The sequence below is a fragment of the Arabidopsis lyrata genome, assembly GCF_000004255.2.
Source record: "Arabidopsis lyrata subsp. lyrata unplaced genomic scaffold ARALYscaffold_1, whole genome shotgun sequence".
NCBI lineage: Eukaryota > Viridiplantae > Streptophyta > Magnoliopsida > Brassicales > Brassicaceae > Arabidopsis > Arabidopsis lyrata.
The window spans coordinates 22696012-22718275 of NW_003302555.1; the positions used below are offsets into that span (position 1 = coordinate 22696012).

A 22264-nucleotide genomic window follows, 5' to 3' on the forward strand; every position below is an offset into this window, starting at 1 on the left:
ACTCACTCATAGCTTGTCTTGCACAAAAGAATCGTTTAACTACGGGAGATAGAATGCTAAGTTTCAATGTTGGAGTACATCCCTCTTGTGTTTTCTATCATGAACCCTTTGAAACCTGCAGCCACTTGTTCTTCACATGTCAATACTCGGCAGAGGTTTGGTCGGTGTAATGCCCCTCACCTAGACTACGACTTGGCCGGGTGGAGGCTATCGCCAAAAGTCGAATCGGAGCAAAAGACCAAGAAGGGAGTTGAAAGGAGCTAAGTAAAGACTTGTCTTAGAGAAGTTAGAGAAGGCATCGAGTAAGTTTGAAGGAAGAGTTATCAATATTGTTGGGATTTTAAGTGATATACCTCTATTTTTACCGGTTTTAACTATGTTTTAGGTATAGGTTTTAGAGTCTTTTTATTATTTCTAGAGTCTTTTCTAGTCCTTTTATTATTTCTAGAGTCTTTACTAGTCCTTTTCAGGTCTTTACATGTTTGGGATTCATTTGGAGATAATGGAGCATTCTGGAGGAAAACAGAGAATTTATGATGCAGAAGAAATTCGGAGACTAAAAATCGCGTAGGTGTCGATCGACACCTTATTGAAGTTATGAAGATTTGCAGATTCGGCCCAGAAGTTTCTCTTATGTTTAAAGAAGGCCCAACACGTTTTTAAGACTTATATATATAGTTTTAAGGTCATTGTTTAGACCTAAGCTTGGAGAGGTTATTCTCCTAGTCTATTCTGTTCTTGGGAGCAAAACCCTGTGGAGACTCCCTTTAGAGAAGATCTTTCTAAGTTTTACAATGACCTCTTTATTTGAGAGAGTAGTTTAAGGATAATTTGACATGGTGAAGTACCTACCCCTCAACTCAATTGATCTGAGGACTTGACAAGCAAGTTCAAAACATAATCTCCTCCAATCGAGAACAAGGTGATTTGAGTCAAATTATCCTTAAACTACTCTCTCAAATAAAGAGGTCATTGTAAAACTTAGGGGTCGAATTCCACGAAATTCTCTAGTTCACACATTGACTAATGGCTATCGAATTAAGCTAAACAAGAAAATATGAATATTAAAAAATGCAATAAAGTAAATCGGTTGTAAATCAAATGATGGAAATAGTAAGGTTTAAGAAAATTTTCATGTAAATTCATAATTGCATATGAGATAAATTGTTAGGTCTTATGAAGAACCGTTCTTGAACTAAAATCATAAAAGTAAAATCAATTAACTCTCCTTGCAAAAAATGAAAAAAATGTCTAAAATCTAGGATCCCAACTCTCGTTGTGAATTCTACTTCTAGAAAAGCATTAAAGAACATGTTTGATAAGTTCACAAAAATCCATAAACCAAATCTCTTTGTTAAAAGGTAATTTTGCTCATCTAAGATAGTAAAATTACACTCTCGTGTTAATTATTCCTAAGATTCTAGAATAATCAATTACACACTCGTGTCAATTAACCAATCTAAGACTAGATTGATTCAATTCTAACTAACCATCAACCTAACAATTCATCATAAACCCTAACCCTAACAAGAAAACTACTCGAAATGGTGAATGAAACGAACATCATGAATAAAATAGATTGCATTAAGAAATCAATGAAAGAAAAGAATAGAGTTTAGCAATCTCTCTCTAGAAACTCTCTTCAATTCTCTCCCAAAAAGTTCAAGCTTCAAAATAAAACTTAGAATAAAGCTCTGGTCTAAACAATGACGTTAAAATCTTATTTATAGTCAAAAACACGAGCATGGACTTCTTTGTAATAAGGGAAAATTTCGAGGAAATTCTTTAAATTTTTAAAATTTCAAAGACACGTGAACCTAAGGATTGTTGTTTGAGACCCTCTATCCTTAGGTTCTTCGATTTATCGATTTATTTTCTTGATGCTGAAATTGGCTTGATCACCTTTGTTTTATATTCTAAGTTTTTCTATGTATCAAAAATGTTTGATATAATGCATGAAAAATGTGATTGAGCAATATGACTCTAGCGAGAGTTAATGTTAGGAAGTATTGTAAACTTAATGAACTCGTTTGATAACGAAATTATGACTAGAAGATACAAATGAGAGTTTAGTAATTGAGTAATCAAAATTTAGTAATTAAACCTTGAGAATTGATAAGTCTAATCTTGTGTTTATGTTCAACAACGGTCTTTTCTTTTGAATTTAGAATTCCTTTGCTTCATTAACCATTGGTCTCTCAAGTACTTTATGATCCAATGTTTTGATTTCAGATGTTAAATTGCTTCTTTCTTACGTTTTATTATTTACAAATATGAAAACCAAAAACCAGTCTCTAGCTTTGGCTAAGGATGTATATGACATAACTAAAAATATTTAGACCCATTTTATAAAAATAAAAATCAAAATAAAAATAGCAATTTGTTCATTTTAGGGAAAAAAGTCTGAAGGCCCATAATTAGCCCATAAGTTTTTATGTTTTTTATAAGGCTCGATTTGTTTTTTTTTTGTTTTAGATCCGGAATATTACCGGACTGACTATGAATATAAAAGTATAATAGACAATTAAAAGAGTATGTCAGTTTTATGTCATGAGAATGAAAGTGAGAAAAAAAAAGTGAGGGCGAAGAGTGACGTTAAGAAATTAAAGAATTTCGCTTCGAAAATTTCTTGTGGAAGATATTAGAGAACACAGAGACGTAAAGATTGAAACAAGAAGCCAATATATTATATGATTTATAATCTCTGTTATCCCTTTTTAATGATTTTCAAAAAACAAATATTGAGGACACCATTTTATTGGTCGAACCGTATCCAAAACTTCCCCATATTATTACAATCCGTCTTCAACCAATAGCTAGCCTTTCCGTCCCACGTCTCCGATAAGTGAGACGGCAGTAGATAGAAATATATATGATTCTTAGTAGGTTATCTATATCTTTTGGTGACATGTTATGTTTTGTGTAGCATATTATTTGTTATGAGAATGTATAAATAATCACATGGTGTCTCAATGAAATTCAAATCTATACTCGAAATGATACATCTTAACTTTCATTAACAAATAGACCCCAACATAAGATTATAGCAAGTTAAAGAAAAATGACTAGACAGCCATATTCGCAACATACTGTCAACGATCCGAGACATGGAGGATACCAGATACAACAAAGGAATGGAGAAACATTCATTTACATTTTAAACTATTTGCAGAAATTTTCAAATCTTGCTGCATTCTAAGTATAAACGATTTTTTTTTTGTTTGAATAAAATTTTAATTCAATTCAAAGAAAGAAAATGATCAGTTCCTGATTGGTTAAATAAAAGGTAAACTCATCAAAAAAATATTATTGTTGTTTACTTATTTATTTTGTTTCCAAAGTTTTGGTATCCCACCTAGATACTCTCTTTTATAAAATGGTCGATAATTAAAATGTTTTCCAAGTAAATCTAAGCCCCATATAAGAAATGCGCCTAAGCCCATCTATCTTGTCATGACGTGAAGTGAGCTGTTCGTGTTCAAACACGTCATACATCGAGACAATTAATTAAACACCACTTACTACTACACCATACTCGTTCGGAGTGTTGCGAGCAAATTATAAGTCACAAATGTTTTGAAGTCAAATCGAGTGTTTGAATCAGGTTTTCTCAAACTATTTAGAGATTCTATGTAATATTTTTTTAAAAGGTATGATTGATGTGAGTTGCCCAAAAAAAAAAAGAAGGTACGATTGATGTGAAATTGTTTTCATAATAGGGGTTTAATGTATATACATATAATTAAAATTAAAATTTATGATATTTAAATATTACATGTGAATTTTGATTATATATGATGATTATGTAAATTTATATGATGATTGTTCAATTGATGCAATCTAAATTACAAAATAATGAACTCTTTAGTAGAAGACAATGTTTTGTGTTTAAATAATAACTTTTAATAAGTATATGTTTATGAAGTGAAATGCAACTGAGAACAATTCTCTTGCTCCCAATGACTCTTCTTTAGAATCAATTAATAAATTTTATCTGTTAAATTATTAAAGTTTTGAAAAACTATTACCGAACTTTAAAATTACTATTTTAAAAAACAGAAAGGATGTTATTTTTTGAATTTACTATTTATTAAACTATTATCGCACATTTATATTTGTCTCACTATTTGAATTGCAATAGTTGGTATGCCCATTGTTTTTGTTTAGAAAAAGTCCTATTGTTTTTGTTTAAATCTTGTATCTTATATATAACTGGTGTATATAATTTGAAAATCTTGGATATATCATTTTCTTAAAAAATATTATATTTAATCATGTCATAAAAAGAAGAATTTAGAACCAGACATTAATAGAACTAACCTAGAAAATTCTAGACATAATCGGATGTAATTCGAAAGTATGGTTTTCTTCAAAAAAAAAAAAAAATATAGGAGACATTGTGGGGAAAAAAATATATTAAATCTAATATTGGACATTTGGACATCTTTTAGTTCGTCATAAATGGTTCTTTGAATGGTACATATGACCTTCTATTGTCTTTTTTTTTTTTTTTTGACAAGTTATTGTCTATTCACACAAAATTACACAATAAATATAATTTAAAAAAATATTATTATAAAAGAAATATTTATTTATTATTCTCCACAAAAACATTATCTCCACAGAGAGAGAATGGAAAGGACAAATGGGAGACGTGGACGCACTTTAAGCCCGTCAACAGATTTCCTTGCATATCTCTTAATCTCTTTACTTGCCACACCACAACACATCACTGATCCTTCTCTCATCCTCAGACGCAGCAGCACAAACACAAACCCAAAATATCTCTTTGATGGCTCAAACCATGCTGCTTACTTCCGGCGTCTCCGCCGGCCAATTCTTGAGGAACAAGAGCCCTTTGGCTCAGCCCAAAGTTCACCATCTCTTCCTCTCTGGAAACTCTCCGGTTGTTCTACCATCTCGGAGACAATCTTTCGTTCCTCTTGCTCTCTTCAAACCCAAAACCAAAGCTGCTCCCAAAAAGGTTGTCACTCTATTTCTTTACTTGTCCGACAAGGAACATATATGTTTTGTCTTAATTATAATGTTGAGTTCTTTTTTATTTTATTTTATACATTTTAGGTTGAGAAGCCGAAGAAAAAGGTTGAGGATGGGATCTTTGGAACGTCAGGTGGGATAGGTTTCACGAAGGCGAATGAGCTATTCGTGGGCCGTGTCGCTATGATCGGTTTCGCTGTAAGTCCCCTCTCTTAGATACACTAACTTACCTTCCAAGAAAGAAGCTTTGATATGAATGTTGAGTTTCTATGCATAGGCATCGTTGTTGGGTGAGGCGTTGACGGGAAAAGGAATATTAGCTCAGCTGAATCTGGAGACAGGGATACCAATTTACGAAGCAGAGCCATTGCTTCTCTTCTTCATCTTGTTCACTTTGTTGGGGGCCATTGGAGCTCTCGGAGACAGAGGTCAATTCGTCGACGATCCTCCCACCGGACTCGAGAAAGCCGTCATTCCTCCCGGCAAAAACGTCCGATCTGCCCTCGGTCTCAAAGAACAAGGTATCTCTCAAGATTACCATCTCTTTGTCACAATGGCATTGGTGTATAGAATATAACTTGATGGATTTCTATAGTACGGAGTATAACTAAATTGGCCTTGACTAATTTAGTGAACTAAGTATAGTGTCCGATTTATGTTGATTAAATGTTATCCTTAGATACAAATATGAAAGTTACTAGAGTTTTGTAATCTAAGTTTTTGAAATGGTTACAAAATCAAAATTTAAATAAGTTTGTTGTCTTGTTTTGTGAAGGTCCATTGTTTGGGTTCACGAAGGCGAACGAGCTATTCGTAGGAAGATTGGCACAGTTGGGAATAGCATTTTCACTGATCGGAGAGATTATAACCGGGAAAGGAGCTTTAGCTCAACTCAACATTGAGACTGGAATACCAATTCAAGATATCGAACCACTCGTCCTCTTAAATGTTGCTTTCTTCTTCTTTGCTGCCATTAATCCTGGTAATGGAAAATTCATCACCGATGATGGTGAAGAAAGCTAAATTATCATGTACTTAAATTTAGTAGAGTGTGTGACCATCTCTTCATGTTGAGACAAAAGGAAATGGACAGCTTAAATTGTTGTAATACTTAAAGTCCTTTTGTTTTAACTTGGAATTTTCTGATTATATATAGTTTATTACACCTAAGTGACTAGGTGATTGATATCATCTAGCATCTCTCAACAAACAAAACAGTCCAATTAGAACAGCTTCATCATGGAAATTCTTTTGATAAATTAAACAGAATTTAAAATTACTATGTTAAAGTACATGCTAGGAACTTATTTGATTACAAAATCTAGATTTTAAAATGTAACTTGGTAAATCATCGAGGAGCCGGTGTTTTTTCTCTCGTAGTTCTCTAAAAGTCAGAACATAACGACAAGTGTTTATGGCCTCGTACTTTCATATGGTTTTTCGTCAAAGTGAAGGTAGCATCTCCCCTAGAGGGATTTTCTCGACTCGTCTTGTGTATCTGGCCTAAGCATACAGTGTGAGAGTCAGGGTTTGTTTTAGGAGCCTTTTTAATGTCCCCAGAAAAGATGCCGGAAATTTGAAGCACTAGAATAAGTAAAAATGCTCGCCGTTGGGACAATATTAGTGTCATCTCGTTGGCTTGGCAAAACAAGATTAGCTTCTCCCTAAAGGGAAATTACCCAATATACCTTACTTGTCGGGTAAGTGAAGTATGGCATACGATCTTCTCACCAAGATCGCGAGTTAGACTTCACTTTGGGAATGTGACTGCTGCATAACCATAAGTACTTATGTGGAAAGAAAAGTTGGGCTAGAATGTGTGTATGGGTGGATTTTCCTTCAATTGTGCATCATTTATGACATCGTCCCTCGTCTCCTAATGACCTAATCCTTTCGTCTCTAGAGACTTTCTGGCAGCCCCAGCTCTAGACATGTGTTGGATGTGTTACAACATAGGGTCCATTCATTTTTTTTTGCATTTTTTTACTGAAATCCATTAGAATTAGGGTCCAAATTTTTATTTTTTTTTATTAAAGTACATGAGCCAGGCCTGCTTCCTTGCAACTCATAAGGTTTGGATATTCTAGATATATACCGACAATTATCCCGGCTGACTCTCAGAATGAGCCTCTGATGGAGAGGTTTCTCTAGATTGACATACGAGTGAGGAACGCTTGGGACCTCTTTATCTTCCTGATGTTTGGCGAGGAGTTCGTTGGTTTCTCTTCTTGTGTTTTTGATACGCATGAGGAAGAAGGAAGCAAAGTCTCTGGGCGCAGCAGAGGGTTTGTTGTTGCAGGCTTCGAAGCAGGGGCGGACCCACGTTGGTGGAAAGGGATGCAGTTGCACCGAGTAATATATAAATTGTTTTGATTTTACATTACATATATTGAAGCAATTGGCCCAGTGGTTATAAGATACATTAAGTATAAATAATTAAGAAGAGTTATTAATTTAAAGAGTTTATGCTCTTTATTGTTGTGATGTTTCCAGATGTTATTAGTCTGAGGCTACGATCGTGATGAAATTGTAGAAACTCTCTTTGCAATCGCCATGAGATTGTAGAAAGATAGAGTTTATCTTCTTGTAAATGAGTTACATAGATGAATAGAGAGGCTCAGGTTCAAAAACTTACAGCTTTTCCCCAATAGGGCATCCTAGACGTGTTTTATGAGGTATTCAAGACTAGTCCGAGGTTTCTTAAGGCTAGTTTAATGGCTATTTCTAAGCGAACGAGGTTTTCTTACGTGGGCCTTTTCAAAAAAGTTATGTTTTCTTAAAAAGTTATAATATGGGCTTTTAAATAATTAAGGTTTGTTCTTAAAGTTCTTTTTTTTTTTTTTTTTGAGTTCTGGTTATCTAATACAAATCTTTTTAAAAAAATTGAAGAACCACAAATGATTAAGTTATGAAAAATCGTTGATTGTTGTTAATATATCGTTAGATCGATTTAAGAATGAATGAAGATATAAGTGGTTGTTTGGTTGTTTTTTTTTGTATTGAATCGAAGATTGTTTTCATCTTAGATTTTCACATAATGAAGTAAAAACCTAAGATATTGTAAGAGAAAAGAAAATGAAAAATAGCTTAACAAATTTTTTATACAAATTAAATAAATTATTGTTACTTATGTGGAAAGGAAGGTTGGGCTAGAATGCGTGTCCGGGTGTATTTTCCTTCAATCATTTTTGAGTGCATCATCTATGACACGGTCTCTCATCTCCTAATCCTTTCATCTCTAGAGACTTCCTAGCAGCTCTGGCTAGAGGTGTTACAACACAGGGTTCATTCATTATTTCTCTTTTTTTGAATGAAATCCATTAAAACTAGGGTCCAAACTTGTATTCTTTTATTAAAATATATGAGAAAAAGGGACCTTTTTGCATCTCAGGACCTCAAATTTATTGAGCCAAGCCTGTTTTCTTGCGACTTATAAGGTTTGGATATTCTAGATATACCGAAAATTATCCAGCCTAACTCTCATGTAGGGCCGACCCTGAATAAAATGGGCTCTAGCAAAAAAAAAATTGTTGGGTTTTATAGATAAATTTAAAAAACTGATACCAAATCTTAAAATTTCAAGAAAATAGAGTATCTCTTTGCAACAAAAAAAATATTTTTTGGGGCTTAATTTTGCAACAAAAATTTTAGGGACCACAAACCATTGCTTCAAGTAGCTGTGCTAAGGGGCCGGCCCAGCTCTCATGATGAGCCTCTTATAGAGAGGTTTCTCTAGATTGACATACAAGTAAGGAACACTTGGTTCCTCTTAACTTCTTGATGTTTAACGAGGAGTTCCTTGGTTTCTCTTCTTGTGTTGATACGCCATGACAGAAGAAGGAAGCAGATGAACAATGAAGTGTTGGCTGCGTGATGAGCTTGCTAGGGAGAGCAATGTATAAATAAGAAGAGTTACCAATTTAAAGAGTTTATGCATGCTTTTGATGTTTCTAGATGTTAGTAGTCTGAGGCTACGATCGTGATGAGATCATAGAAAGTCTCTTTGCAATTGCCATGACATTGTAGAGAGATAGAGTTTAGGATTTATCTTCTTGTAATTGAGTTACATAGATCAATACAAAGGTTCAGGTTCATAAACTTAACAGCTTTTCACTTATAGGTCATCCTAGACGTGTTTTATGAGGTATTTAAGACGAGTCCGAGGTTGAGGCTAGTTTAGCGGCTATTTCTATGCGAACGAGGTTTCTTACATGGGCCTTTTCAAAAAAGTTCTGTTTTCTTAAAAATTTATGATATGGGCTTTTAAATAAAAAAGGTTTGTTCTTAAAGTTTTTTTTTTCTTTTTTCTTTATTGAAGTTCTGGTTATTTAATACAAAATCTTCAAAACAAAAGTTGAAGAGCCACAAATGATTAAGTTATGAAAAATCGTTGATTCTTGTTAATATATCGTTAGATCGATTTAAGAATGAATAAAGACATCCTATCAAAAAAAAGAATGAATAAAGACATATGTGGTTGTTTGGTTGTTTTTTTGTACTGAATCAAAGATTGTGTTCATCTTAGATTTTCACATAATTAATTAAAAACCTAAGACAATGTAAGACAAAAGAAAAAGAAAATAGCTTAACAAATTAAATAAATTATTGTAAATTTTGAAAAGTAATTAATTTTAGAGTTTCTTGTTGGTCTGGGACAAAGGCCTTAACCAACTTCTACTCAAGTCATCTTCACCTTTAACTTTGGCGGACAAGTGGCATGCTCGAGACCGGCTCTTGAAACTGATGACGTGTAAGAGCCGACGAATCCGTTTCCTCCATGTTAGAGGACGTGGCATGGGCTGAGGAATAATCTCCTTCTTCGTGTGGAGCATGACATGTTGGTATTGACGATCCCATGAAGGCTGAAAACTTTCTTTTCCTTTCTCCCATGAAGTTGCTCTGTTGTCTTCGAAGTTGATCGAAATGAATGAATCTGTGAATATATGAACAAAAAAAAAATTGATGGAGCCATTTCGTAACGTTTGATCCACAATCTCTACATACTACATTCTACATATATGAACGTTTTAAATTTGGTAATTATTTCTACTCTTTTAGTTAGAACTTATGTTTTTTTTTAGAAAACATCCGCAAAAGGGTTACTTAGATATATAAAGTGGAAACATTTGAAGTAAACCCTGTCATACTTAAACGAATACTTTTTATTTGTAGTCTAGTTTTTTATAGGTAATAATATTTTAAAAACTAATGTAAATAATATATAAAATTAAAATAATTTAATAAACATTCTCATTTTGAAAACTCGACCCTCAAAGGTGCATTTATTGTAAAAACGTTTTTTTGGTGAATAAATTTTACATTCTTTCAAAAAAAAAATTACACTTTTGTAAATAGTGTATTGTATCCTACATATTTGAGAAAAAAACGATATTTTAAAAAATAAATTCGTACAATCATCTGTTGAAGTGGAAATGGAAGTTTATTTTTGGCTTTCAAGATAATTAACCTTCTACAATTTGGCTATGTACTATACATATATTCTCTAAATAAAGTAAAAGAGTTTAGTACCTTCTGGACTGATAATGGAGGTGTTTTTGTGATCAGACTTGTGATGTCGGAGTTCGAAGAAACTAAGGAAGGAGAAGATTCTGATGGGTTTCTTTCTAGAAGAATTTTGAAGGATGGTTTTTGGTTCTTGGATGGTTTGGTAGGAAGGAGGAGATGGAGGGCGTAGTCTCTGTAGAGAAGCCAGGACCAGAAGCCTCTCGTTAAGACAGAGAGGACATATACCTTCAATAAACTCTACTGGATGGATGTTGCAAGAAGATGTTGAGCTTTTGTTCTGTCCTTTCATGGCCTTTCTAGAAGAGAGAGAGAGAGAAAGAGATAGGTGAAGAAGTCGAAGACTGTTTTAGTTTAGCGACTTGATTCGGCAAATCTACTTAAGATGGTGAGAAACACAATTTGTGTGTGTATCATGAGTGGATTTATAGGTTTATGAGCTGTCACTATATTTAGAAGATATTAAATAATGTAATCTGATTTTGATATTTAACATTGATTCGAAATATTATCATGATTGGTAATGAAGAATATAGTTAGGGAATGGTTGGTACATGATCGTTAAAAAATTCTTATGTTATGTCTGGATTTCATGTATGACAAAACCATGACTCATATCGATTTATAAAGAAATTTTCACGTTTGTGTGAACTAAAAGTGTTAAAGGTTACGGCGAATTTTGGCAGATTTTGACAAATAATTAATTTAATTTTTAAGTCGATTTTAAAATTAGATAAGTATCATTTTAGAACAAAAATATATTATAATAAGTAGGTATCTATGCATTATATTAAAAGATTGTTGTTGTTGTTGGAATATTTAAACAACATGTAATATTTCTTATTTTTATTTTTTACGACAAAAAAAAAAAAACATGTTTCGCTAAAATTAGAACTTGTTATCAATATTTTCATACTACGTCAAATAAAGTGTATTTACCAAAAACCTAAACCACACAATTATAACCAACTTGTGATAATTCAATGTTTGAAGAACTGAATTCAGAAGGATTTAAAGTTTTCTATTATGATTCAATCATAGTTGATCATTGATCTCAAATGACAAGAATATCCGACTTTTCACATGTTTTGAAGATAAATATATATGGACTTTGTTCATGATCACATGATAATTATAATAGAAGTTGAACCCTATTTAGTATTGACCCTTTATAAATAAGCTTTATATATAAATTCATGTGAGATAGGAGAACATGTGAATGGTGGTGGGTGAAATGCTAATATGCATGAATAGCATAATCCTTGCATATGAGAAAAACTAAAAGCAATGCAATTATCACGCTGTAATTGGGTCCACACTTTTGGCTATCCCCAATCATTGATAAGTCTTATATCTTTTGTATATATAATAAATTAAAGTTTCAAAAGTGCATTTGAGTTTTGGAAGATTGTGCTGTGTTTTGTTTTGTAATGGAGACTTGTATATATCTTCTTCTTTGTTAACTTTGATCAACGCCAAAGTTTTATCTTCTTTTTCTAGTCATTAAAACTCGTTTAGGTTAATAAACGAATTACTTGATTTATTTAAATTCTTGGACAAATTGATTGGTCAGTATTATAGTTTTCAAAGTCAATACAAATATATTGTGTTGTATCAGTGTTCCGGATAAAATCCGACTAATGATCAGGTGGTTCTTAATAAAAGCTTTACATAAGTGATAATATGTTAGAGTTTAGCTAGATTTGATAAACTCGGAATCCTGATAATCACAAAATTCTGATAATCAATTCTAACCAAGAAAATCAAAAGAAACTCTCAATCGATTTGATAAAAGTGTTTACAAATCGACAATCAAGAATTTATCTTACGTTGCAAGTTTTCTGCCTTTATTAAATTTGGAACTTAGAACTACACAACACAATAGTTATTTCAATCACCAGCAAAATAAGCATGCACACAATATAAGTAACTCGTTTGATGATATTTTAGTTCACGAGTTTTTATTTCAAAGCAAATAGAACTAATACTGAAGCTCTGATCCGAGAGGAGGAGACTTGTCACTAAAAAAGCGAGCAATAACACTTTTTTCAAGAACCGCTAAGGCTTCAGATGAGTGGATGCAAATAGGTGTTTTGTACTGAGATACAGAAGCACCTTGGCTTGGGAGATGAAAAAGTTCATGAGAGAATCAAATGTTCCATGTGCCACCACCCTTATCTCTAGAGCTCCAATAGGTCCACTTTTTTTCCTAAGCTCTCGATAAGGAACACAAAATGATTCCTCCATTACACAACAACAGTCCACCAACACTTTGTTATCAAGTCTAAGAGTGTCATTAATGTTTGTAGCTTTAAGTTCCCAATAAAAAACGTAGTGAGCTGGAAGAATGGAGATATCAGCATAGCAAGTGAATCCCTTCAATATAAGAAGTGAAGATTTAAGCAAGAGTTTTGCATGATTCAACGCCTTTAAAATGTCTTCTTCGGTTGTTATTTCAATGTTGAGGCTTAGAACCACACCTTTCTTACGTACGAACCTAAATTGGGGTGCACTATTGTGGAATCCGGTCACTTGTAGAATGTCTCCCATTCTATATATGTGTAAGCCTAAAATCCATAAACGGAAATGAAATAGTTATTTGAAATTGATAAATTTATATATATATATATATACTAGATGAGGGCTAGTCTAAATAGGCGGATGCAAGAAATAAATTTAAATTTTTGTTAATAATAGTTTAACGACAAATACAATTTTTATCCAATTAAATTAATGTTAGATAACTTATATTATTATCAACTTCAACATTTATTTTCTTATTGGTTAATATCCATGCTAAATGTATTTTCTTAGCGTATATATATTTTTGTTAGTATTCTCTTTTGGTTAAGAGAAATTAAATTAAAAAAACTTACAATACAAACATGTAAAAATTAATATATGTAAATGTGTTTTTTTTTAAATTAGGTTTATTTCTTTAAGGAAAAAATTAAATCTTTTCTAACACGTGTCAAGATCAGATCGATAGATTTGACACGTGTCACGATCACGTTAATGATTAACTTTGAAACAAACATTATCTTTTATTTATGTGTATATTTCCTTTTTCGATCGAAATAGGAACTTCTTTTATTTCTCTTAACAAAATAAGAGTTGACACGTGACAACATCTTATATTTTACTTAACACATGTCTCAATCATGTGAGTTATCAACTTTGAAATTATGTTTTTTTATATATATAATTTTCTTGTAATATATCTTTCAAAAGATAGGAATTATGCTTCTTTTTAAAAAAAAAAATAGTAATTTACTATATTATTTCCTTTTTTATGTACCCTCATATAAAATAATTATAATCTTATTCCCTTTGAATATTGTAATTTATTGTATAACTTTCTTTTTTCTGTATATTTTTTTTTGTTTATATAAATTATTTTCTTACTCGTGTCAAAATCTGATTAATAGACTTGACACTTGTCACATATGTGAGTTAATAACTTTGAAAACCAAACTTTATATAATAAAACAGAAATAACTTACCGAAATAATTTGTGACTAAGGGCTCATAGTAGCTCCCAAACTTGACATTCACAAGATCAACAATTTCACCTTTGTTTCCTTCATCAGCAAGTAGGAACTCAAAGTAGGACATAAAAGTGTAGGATACATCTTCTGGTTTGCACAATGGATTCACATTTACCCCAAACATTGTCTCAGAAGATCCGTAGCTCGGAGAGATTAGAGGCAGTTTGTCGGAGTAAAACTCTAATATTGGAATGTATTGAGCGTCTTGTCCTGTAACAATTGTTTGAATGAATTTTGTTTTAGGCCAAAGACGTGTGATAATACCTTTCCAAGATTTTTTGTTGCATTCTTCTTCAATCAATTCGGCCAATTCAGAATTAGGTCCTCCAAGGATGTTAGAAACAGAATCCCTGCAACTAAGGTCAGAGATCCACTCGCTAACATGGCCAGATCGGATATTACTACAGATTTCTTTCCAGTAATTCTCAAGAAAAGTGATTGCTCCAACCAAAGAAGAAGCAAAGGCAGAAGCAAGACTCACAACTTCGTTTCTTTGAACAAGACCACAAAGGAGATGGCAGTACATAGCATGCTTGTTATCTAGACACAACGTCACTTCGTCAGGGCTTGTATAACAATTTGTTGGCCGGTTCTTGAAATAATCACTCATAAAAAAGCCCGTTGTCGCGTAAGAAACTGGCATACCAAAGGGGCTTGTAAGTGGCGGTCTAACGAATAAAAATGCCATCGCCTTTCCTTCTTCCACATCCTTGATATGCCTACAACCCAGAACTAAAGAGATGGATATTTTTTTTAAAAAATTAACAAATTCACAAAACTGAAGACAAATATGAAGAATTACTTGGATATAATCTGTGAACGTAGAGCAAAGATGAAATTTATTTCCTCAAAAAACTTGTAGTTTACAGGGAAGATCTTTTGTTTCCCACCAGAAGTTCCTGAGCTTCACACACCAATAATAAAACAAGCATATATCACTTTCTTTTTTTCGCTAGTAAGTATAAATATATAATAACTAGTTTTGTTAATAAAGAAGTATAACAACTAGTTGATCTTTAGAATTTGACATACCTCAAGAAAAAGCCGGTAATGGGTTTCCCCGAAATGACATCTGAAGGCTCTCCTCCATTCGCGATACGCTCAATATAAGGCTTAACATCATCGTAGCTTACCACTGGTACATTCTTCTTGAACAACTCTTTATCAGAGCTTCCATGGAGAAAACGGTGGAGATACTCTGTGTTGGCGTTAAGTGTTAGTATCTCCTTCAATACATCGTCTTGTATTTGTTCGGCATTCAACGTTAACTCCTCTAGATCCTTGAGACTCATTGAGATATTCAAAAGCTTACCGAAAGCTCAGGGAATGGTGAATCACAAGCTAGGAATATCACCTCGAACGACGATGAGTTGTATAACATAAAAAGACAGGAAATTATTATTAGATTGATTTCTCATAAGCGGATGTACGCCTTATATAATGAAGATACATAACAGAGGAGAAGAGATGTGTGATTCCTATCACATTCATATTTGATTTTTATTTGGTTATTTATGTACAGAAAATGATAAACATAAACGTGGAACCTGATTTAAGATAGGATTCAATTCAACATAAAAGGCCAAGTTTGAACTTACATGGAAATGACAGCAAAATCTATTAGAGATAATAATATTCCACATCCCAAAAAAACAAGGGATGTTGATTGGTACAAGAAAACCGTTATAAATTAATATTCGATAAATTAATGGCTAAAAGATACATCATCTTGAGATGGCATATTAGGAATCATGATTAGTATATAAGATATATAAGCGTTTTCACTAATTACCAATTGGTGTTAAGTTAAAAGTTCATATTCTATAAAACCCACATTTAACGCCTTTTAATTTTTTATAAATAGTTTAATTTATAGTATATTACTAGATTTTAACCCGCGGTACACCGCGGGATAATTTATTTTTAAAGGTAGTATAAAAATATTTTGTAAATTGTATCTCCTTATAAAATATTTATTTACATTATAGTTTATAATTGTTATTATGTAACGGTATACCACGAGTCCACGAGACAATTATTAATAAACTAGGGATTTAAACCGTATTAAAGCAGTATATAAATATTGATTCAAATTCGTCCGCCATATAAACCCGTTACGAAATATAACTCGTTCCGTAATTTCTTAACCCGTCCCGTGATTTATTTTTATTTTAAAGTTTAATGATTATTTATTATATAAAAGTTTACAAATCATATCATTATCTAAGATATTTATATTTTAATAAACTGAAGATTTAATATATATTAAAGAGGCATGTTAATGATATTTTAAAATTTTATATTGTTATTAAGTAACACTAGATGAATACCCACGCTACGCGTGGGTTTTTGTTTTAAAAATTGCAGAAAAATATGATTATGGGTTTTGTTGCGTTTTATGTTATTTTGTGTGTGTTATTATGTAATTAATAAAGTCATATATATTTTCTATAGTTATAATCTTTATGATTAGATTCATCTTTGACTCAAGATATTAGTTTAACATTTTTTATGTATAAATCTGATTATTTATATATACCTACGATCCTAGTCTTTCATTATCATGAATACATACAACAATAATATATGATATATTGATACAATGGTATGTAATTAGGTTACTTATGTGGTTTGAAACTTGGCTAACTTAATTCTAAACAAACAATTCTTTGTTCCATTTACTTTCTCGTCATCTATTACGCCAATCACATCATGATATGCTAGTACTTTAAGTCAACACTGTAGATCTTTCTCCTTGCATACAACCATATAAGAGAGAGTCTCGGTTTTTAATTTCTTGGTATGTCTAACGTCTCAAATGACCATTCAATGAAAGAAATTGTGTGTCAATGTTACCAACTTATCATAATGCACAAAAATAAAAAGAGAAAATGTCATATTCACAAAACGTAACATGAAGTTAGGTAGCAAATATATAAACTACAACAGAAGTAATTTTTTAGCCATTATAGTGTAATGACCATCAATAAATTTTTTTTAATAATATAAGAAGAGTAGAATGAAAGTAGTGCTTGATACATTAGTATGATCTTTTACTTTATTTTTTAGTTTCTTAAAAAATCAATTAAGAGTGAGATTAATAGAGAATTTAACACAACAAAAGACTTTTGATTTTCTCTCAATTAATTTTGCTAATTTTTTTATTTAAATAATTTAGAATGACACATGTCATTTTCCTATGTGATGATGTGGCACTCATATGGAGAGAGTTGACCAACTTTTATATATATGATTATACAACGGGACAATTTTTAGTTTTATACAATCTTTTCTAAATGAGACTGATTTAATATGTCTAATATTGGTGGTATTAAAAAAAATAAGGATTTAATCCGTATTGAAGCGGCGGATTAATGATATTTTAATCTTTTTATTATTGTTGATTCAAAAACCCGTCCCGCCAAACCCGTCCAGCCAAAAACTCATTTATTTATTAATGTTGATCTTATTTATGATATGATATTGAATCATTGTCTAAATATTTTAATCGATGTAGAACGTTGAACACACATTTTCGTCAATTGGATAATATATGTCCGTTTTTAAAATTTTGAATCACAGTATATGCAGAAAAAAAATTGATTTTTTTTTTTACTTTATGGATTATATGATGATTCAAAACAGTTAAAAACAAATCTAACAAATATGATAGGAGAATCATAATTCTAAATCTTAATCAAATCTTCTAAATATCTAAATTATTAAATATGAAATATCCGGTGTATGAGTTGGGTTAAATATAACCCGACCCAATAAATTTTTTTGTGAAGAAATTTTAAAAACGGGTCGGATATCCGATATACCCGGAAGTATTTTTACCCACCCGTCACCAAAGTGTTGCAAAAATACTAGTATAGATATATAAAAAAAATTATTTCCTAAAACTTTAACGCACATAATTCATAAAGAATCTTGGGAGACTCACAAAAATGCCCCTTTTTCAATACCCCTTTTCAAAAATGCTCTCTCCCTAATAGCTTCCCTGAAATTGACCATTTTACCCTTAATGAGGCTTTGACCTAAAAGACAAAATTGTTCCCCAGACAAGCACGAACAAAAAATCTCGGCAGCTCTCATCACCTTCACCGCCGACGAACAAAAGGTCAATCTCATGTCATCTTCACCGTCGTCGGACGATGCCATGTGCTATATTCACGCCGTCTCCTGTCACCACACCACCGACGAGACAAAAACCTCATCTTCAATCTGTCGAGAATCTTCATCTTTGCCGACCAGAGCTTCGCCGGGAGTTAAATCGGCGAGGATATCCTTCATTTATCGTCGTCGTCGTAGTCGATTTGGTCATCGATTTGTGTCCGCAGTCCAAGATCCGAGTCTGCCTCAATCTGTCATTACCTCTTTCACATATCTGAATTGAGTTAGTCCATCAATTGATTTTTAAGAGATTCGCTTATGTGTTTATCTATTTTCTCGATTTGGTGGAGAATAGGATTAAGAATTGGTCTAACTGTGTAATCTCCTCGATCTGGTTTCTCAACTTTCTGTAATCACACAAAAAATCCTCTTTAATCTCTTCTTCTTCGGTTTAAGTTTTATTTCACAGTTTCAGTTTTGTCAGTTGTGATTTCAAAATCGATTGTTGTTTTTGCTGCAGAGTGATGAATCATGGGATTAGATTATTGTTTATGTGCAGTGGATTACATTTTTTGTTTCCCGGAGAAGAAAGGCTTCTTGCATAATGGCCTAATGGGTACCTGTGTAAAATTTTAAGACTGGAGAAGATCTTAAGACTTGATGTTATATTGATTAGTTTGAGTTTTATGTGGTTTTGGTGTTTCTGATTTGTGTTCTTAAGAACTTTAGAACAACAATTGTGATTTGTGTTGTGGATGTGATCTAAAATATATTGTAAACTCTTTTGAATCCACGTTGTATAACCTTTTTTTTTTTTTTTTGTCATCCGAAATTAATTAATACTCAGAAAAGCCATTCCTGAGGAATGTTGTTTACATATGTGATGTGAAGCGGTTCTGTACGAACTTTTCGTGCCAGAGAGTCCGCTTTAACATTTGCTCTACGAGAAATTAAAGATAAAGAAAAACTTAAGAATTCTTCCTTGTCGCTCTGAAATTCCTCCAAATACACTGAAAACGCCGGTCATTCGGTTGGAGAAGACACCATCTTCACCAGGTCAGAACAGTCTGTAAAAAACGCTACCTCCTGATTATATGCGCCAATCATACACTTCATCGTCCAGAGAAGGACCTCGACTTCGGTATGTAATGGAGATAGACTCATACGGATGTTGGCAGCTCCCATGGTTGGCGGCTCTCCACTTGATGATGTACAAAACCATCATGTGCCGGAGAACTTATCACTTTCTTTCCATGATCCATCCACAAAACAGCGGTATCCCGAATAAATTGCTTCAAGTGAGGCAGTCCTCACTCGAGACCGAGTTACCAAATCCACAGGTCCCTGATTTGCATTTATGAGCTCAATTTGTGCAGATTGCCACAATTGTGCCTCTTTTTCCGCTAACCGTAAAATACTTTGTAAAGTCTTTAAAATACATGTTGTCAAACCTTTAAAATACCTTGTAAAACCTTTAAAATTCACGTAACCTTTAAAATACTTTGTAAAACCTTTTAAAACCTTTAAAATACCTTGTAAAACCTTTAAAATATATGTTGTCGAACCTTTAAAATACATGTTGTAAACCTTTTAAAATACCTTGTAAACCTTTCAAATACCTTTCAAATATCTTGTAAAATCTTTAAATTTTAAAACCCTTATAAAACCTTTATAAAATATTTTCAAAGTTTTATAACTCATCTTATACCGTATAAATACTTTGTAAAATCATTAAAACACCTTGTAAAATCTTTAAAATATCTAGTAAAACCTTTTAAAACACATTGTAAAACCTTTAAAATATATTGTAAAACCTTTTAAAATACATTGTAAAACCTTTAAAATACATTGTAAAACCTTTAAAATACATTGTAAAACCTTTAAAATACATTGTAAAACCTTTAAAACACATTGTAAAACCTTTAAAATACATTGTAAAACCTTTTAAAATACATTGTAAAACCTTTAAAATACATTGTAAAACCTTTAAAACACATTGTAAAACCTTTAAAATACATTGTAAAACCTTTAAAATACATTGTTTAACTTCACTATTTCATCAAATCACATGTATTGAGCCACATTGAGTCACTTGTATAATAATAGCAATCACTTTAACAATTAAAGCACTAAATATAACAATCAATAGTGTTACATGGAATTTTCTTAAGTTACAAACTTACAAAAGACACATAAAAGTTGAGTAAAAACTTTTTGGTACATAACAACATGTAACGAAATGATCATCAAATTTTCTTCTATTCCAACTAATGGAATCGTATCAGAAGACGAGTTAGGAGAGTTTGGACATGTTTGATTCATCTTGTCAAGCTTCTTAGCAATGCCCAAAACTGCAGCGACTTTACGTGATTGACTACATCGAGGATGCTGGTCTTGAGGTGTTTTGTTTCAATCTGCAAGGACCTATGCTAGCTGAGAGTCTGTGCCATTTGTCATGGAACCAAACGTTTGAAGTGGAATAAATCAGAGATGATATACACAAAGTTGAAGCACTAAAATCATTAACAGTAAAAACAAACCTTTAAAAAAACATGTAAACATTTAAAACACATTATAAAATCCAGAAGTTGAATAAATCAGAGATGATATACACAAAGTTGAAGCACTAAAATCATTAACAGTCAAAAACAAACCTTTAAAAAGAATGTAAAACCTTTAAAATACGTTGTAAAATCCAATGGGTCATTGTTAGACATCTGCGTAAAAACCAAGCATTAAAAGTATAAAACCATATCCAGTAAAAACAAAAGCAAAAAAGTTTAAGAGAAACAAACCTTTAAAAAGCATATAAGACCTTTAAAAAATGTTGTAAAATCCAGAATTCAAAATCAAGTAGTAAAATCAATCATTAATAGTCAAAAATGATATCAAAAAAGCTTCTAAAAGAAAAACCTTCCACAGAATCACAGAATCTAACCTGTAAAAGACAAACCTTTCAAAACAGAACCACATAACCACAGAATCTAACCTCTAAAGACAAACCTTACAAAGAATCTAACCTGGAATCGATGTGGGACTCGAAAACTGAACGAAAAGGGGACAGAAGAGGAATCTAACCTGGAATCGATGTGGGACTCGAAAACAGAAGGAAAAGCGAATTCGGAACAGAGAGAATAGATCTGAAATGAGAGCGAGATCGAGATCTGTAATCGGAATCGAGATTTGAAATCGGAATCGAGATTTGAAATCGGAATACTCGCCGATCAACGTGAGAGAGCGAGAGAGAGAGAAGAGATGAGGGAACCGATAGTTCTTAGGTTATGAAAGGAAGGGTAATTTAGTCATATTAGAAATAATTAAGGGGCATTTTTAAAAATGGTAAGCAAAAAAGGGCAGTTTTAAAAAAGGGTATAAGAAAGATGGCATTCTTAACAATTTCTCAAGAATCTTTATACAGAAATTATATTTGAAAAATAAATATATATATATGTTTGGGTTCGTTTATTTAATGTTAGGGTGTTTGGTTTTAGTTTTAGAATAATAAGTATAATGATATTATAATTAAAAGTATTTGGAACTAAAAAAAAAAAGATTGAGAAAAATGTGGGCTTGTCACATAAAAAAAAATACTTTTTTCCTTTTAATATATAGAAGATTGGTAATTTAGTAATTTTCATTGGTAATTGTTGAGAAAATGATGATGGTGATGAATAGCATAGTAAAAAACTTAGTATTTATAGTACATAAGTTAAAACTCTATAAAATTCATACCTAGTTAAAGTAATAATTTTCTCCGGTTCTAAGTTAATATTTTAGCCCAAATATCACTTCTATAAATTAATAAACAAGATAAATTAATAAAATTTAGTAAAATACATTGGTCCCAATATTGTTAATTTATAGAGGTTTTAATGTATCTTGTAGAGGTAGACATAATTTTTCTGTACGAATTTTATTTTAAAAGGTTATTATAAAAGATTATCTAAATTCAAAATTTTTTGTTATTTCTTTTAAATTCTAGATTATTCTTTTATAATAATCATATGCATCTTGGTCATTTGTAAGTAATTTTATAAAATATTATTATGGTACAAATAAATTCAATCATTTCAAAGATC

General features: G+C 31.9%; 3 protein-coding genes across 3 annotated transcripts; 1 reads left to right on the top strand and 2 right to left on the bottom strand.

The window, feature by feature from the left end:
• The first annotated feature begins 4713 nt into the window (after positions 1-4713).
• Positions 4714-6189, top strand: LOC9330052 (photosystem II 22 kDa protein, chloroplastic). Its single transcript, XM_002891246.2, has 4 exons — positions 4714-4984; positions 5083-5196; positions 5276-5519; positions 5774-6189. Exons 1-4 carry the CDS (start codon positions 4793-4795, stop codon positions 6019-6021), a joined length of 798 nt encoding a protein of 265 aa, XP_002891292.1. The 5' UTR covers positions 4714-4792; the 3' UTR covers positions 6022-6189.
• A 3404-nt stretch (positions 6190-9593) lies between these two features.
• On the bottom strand, positions 9594-11048 carry LOC9327355. The gene is made up of 2 exons (XM_002893945.2): positions 10528-11048; positions 9594-9931 (listed from the first exon to the last, which is right to left on the bottom strand). Exons 1-2 carry the CDS (start codon positions 10811-10813, stop codon positions 9630-9632), a joined length of 588 nt encoding a protein of 195 aa, XP_002893991.1. The 5' UTR covers positions 10814-11048; the 3' UTR covers positions 9594-9629.
• Positions 11049-12502: 1454 nt separating this feature from the next.
• On the bottom strand, positions 12503-18365 carry LOC110224437 (4-substituted benzoates-glutamate ligase GH3.12-like). The gene is given in 6 exon segments (XM_021010498.1): positions 12503-12643; positions 12646-13088; positions 14025-14788; positions 14872-14973; positions 15102-15376; positions 18285-18365. Coding segments are annotated over 6 exon segments (1806 nt in total).
• Positions 18366-22264: the final 3899 nt, after the last annotated feature.

Coding starts and splice junctions, on each gene's coding strand:
- LOC9330052 (XM_002891246.2), top strand. CDS start 4,793: ATGGCTCAAACCATGCTGCTTACTTCCGGCGTCTCCGCCGGCCAATTC. Junction 4,985..5,082: donor CCAAAGCTGCTCCCAAAAAG/GTTGTCACTCTA, acceptor TATACATTTTAG/GTTGAGAAGCCGAAGAAAAA. Junction 5,197..5,275: donor TCGCTATGATCGGTTTCGCT/GTAAGTCCCCTC, acceptor TTCTATGCATAG/GCATCGTTGTTGGGTGAGGC.
- LOC9327355 (XM_002893945.2), bottom strand. CDS start 10,813: ATGAAAGGACAGAACAAAAGCTCAACATCTTCTTGCAACATCCATCCA. Junction 9,932..10,527: donor CTCCATTATCAGTCCAGAAG/GTACTAAACTCT, acceptor ATATATTCACAG/ATTCATTCATTTCGATCAAC.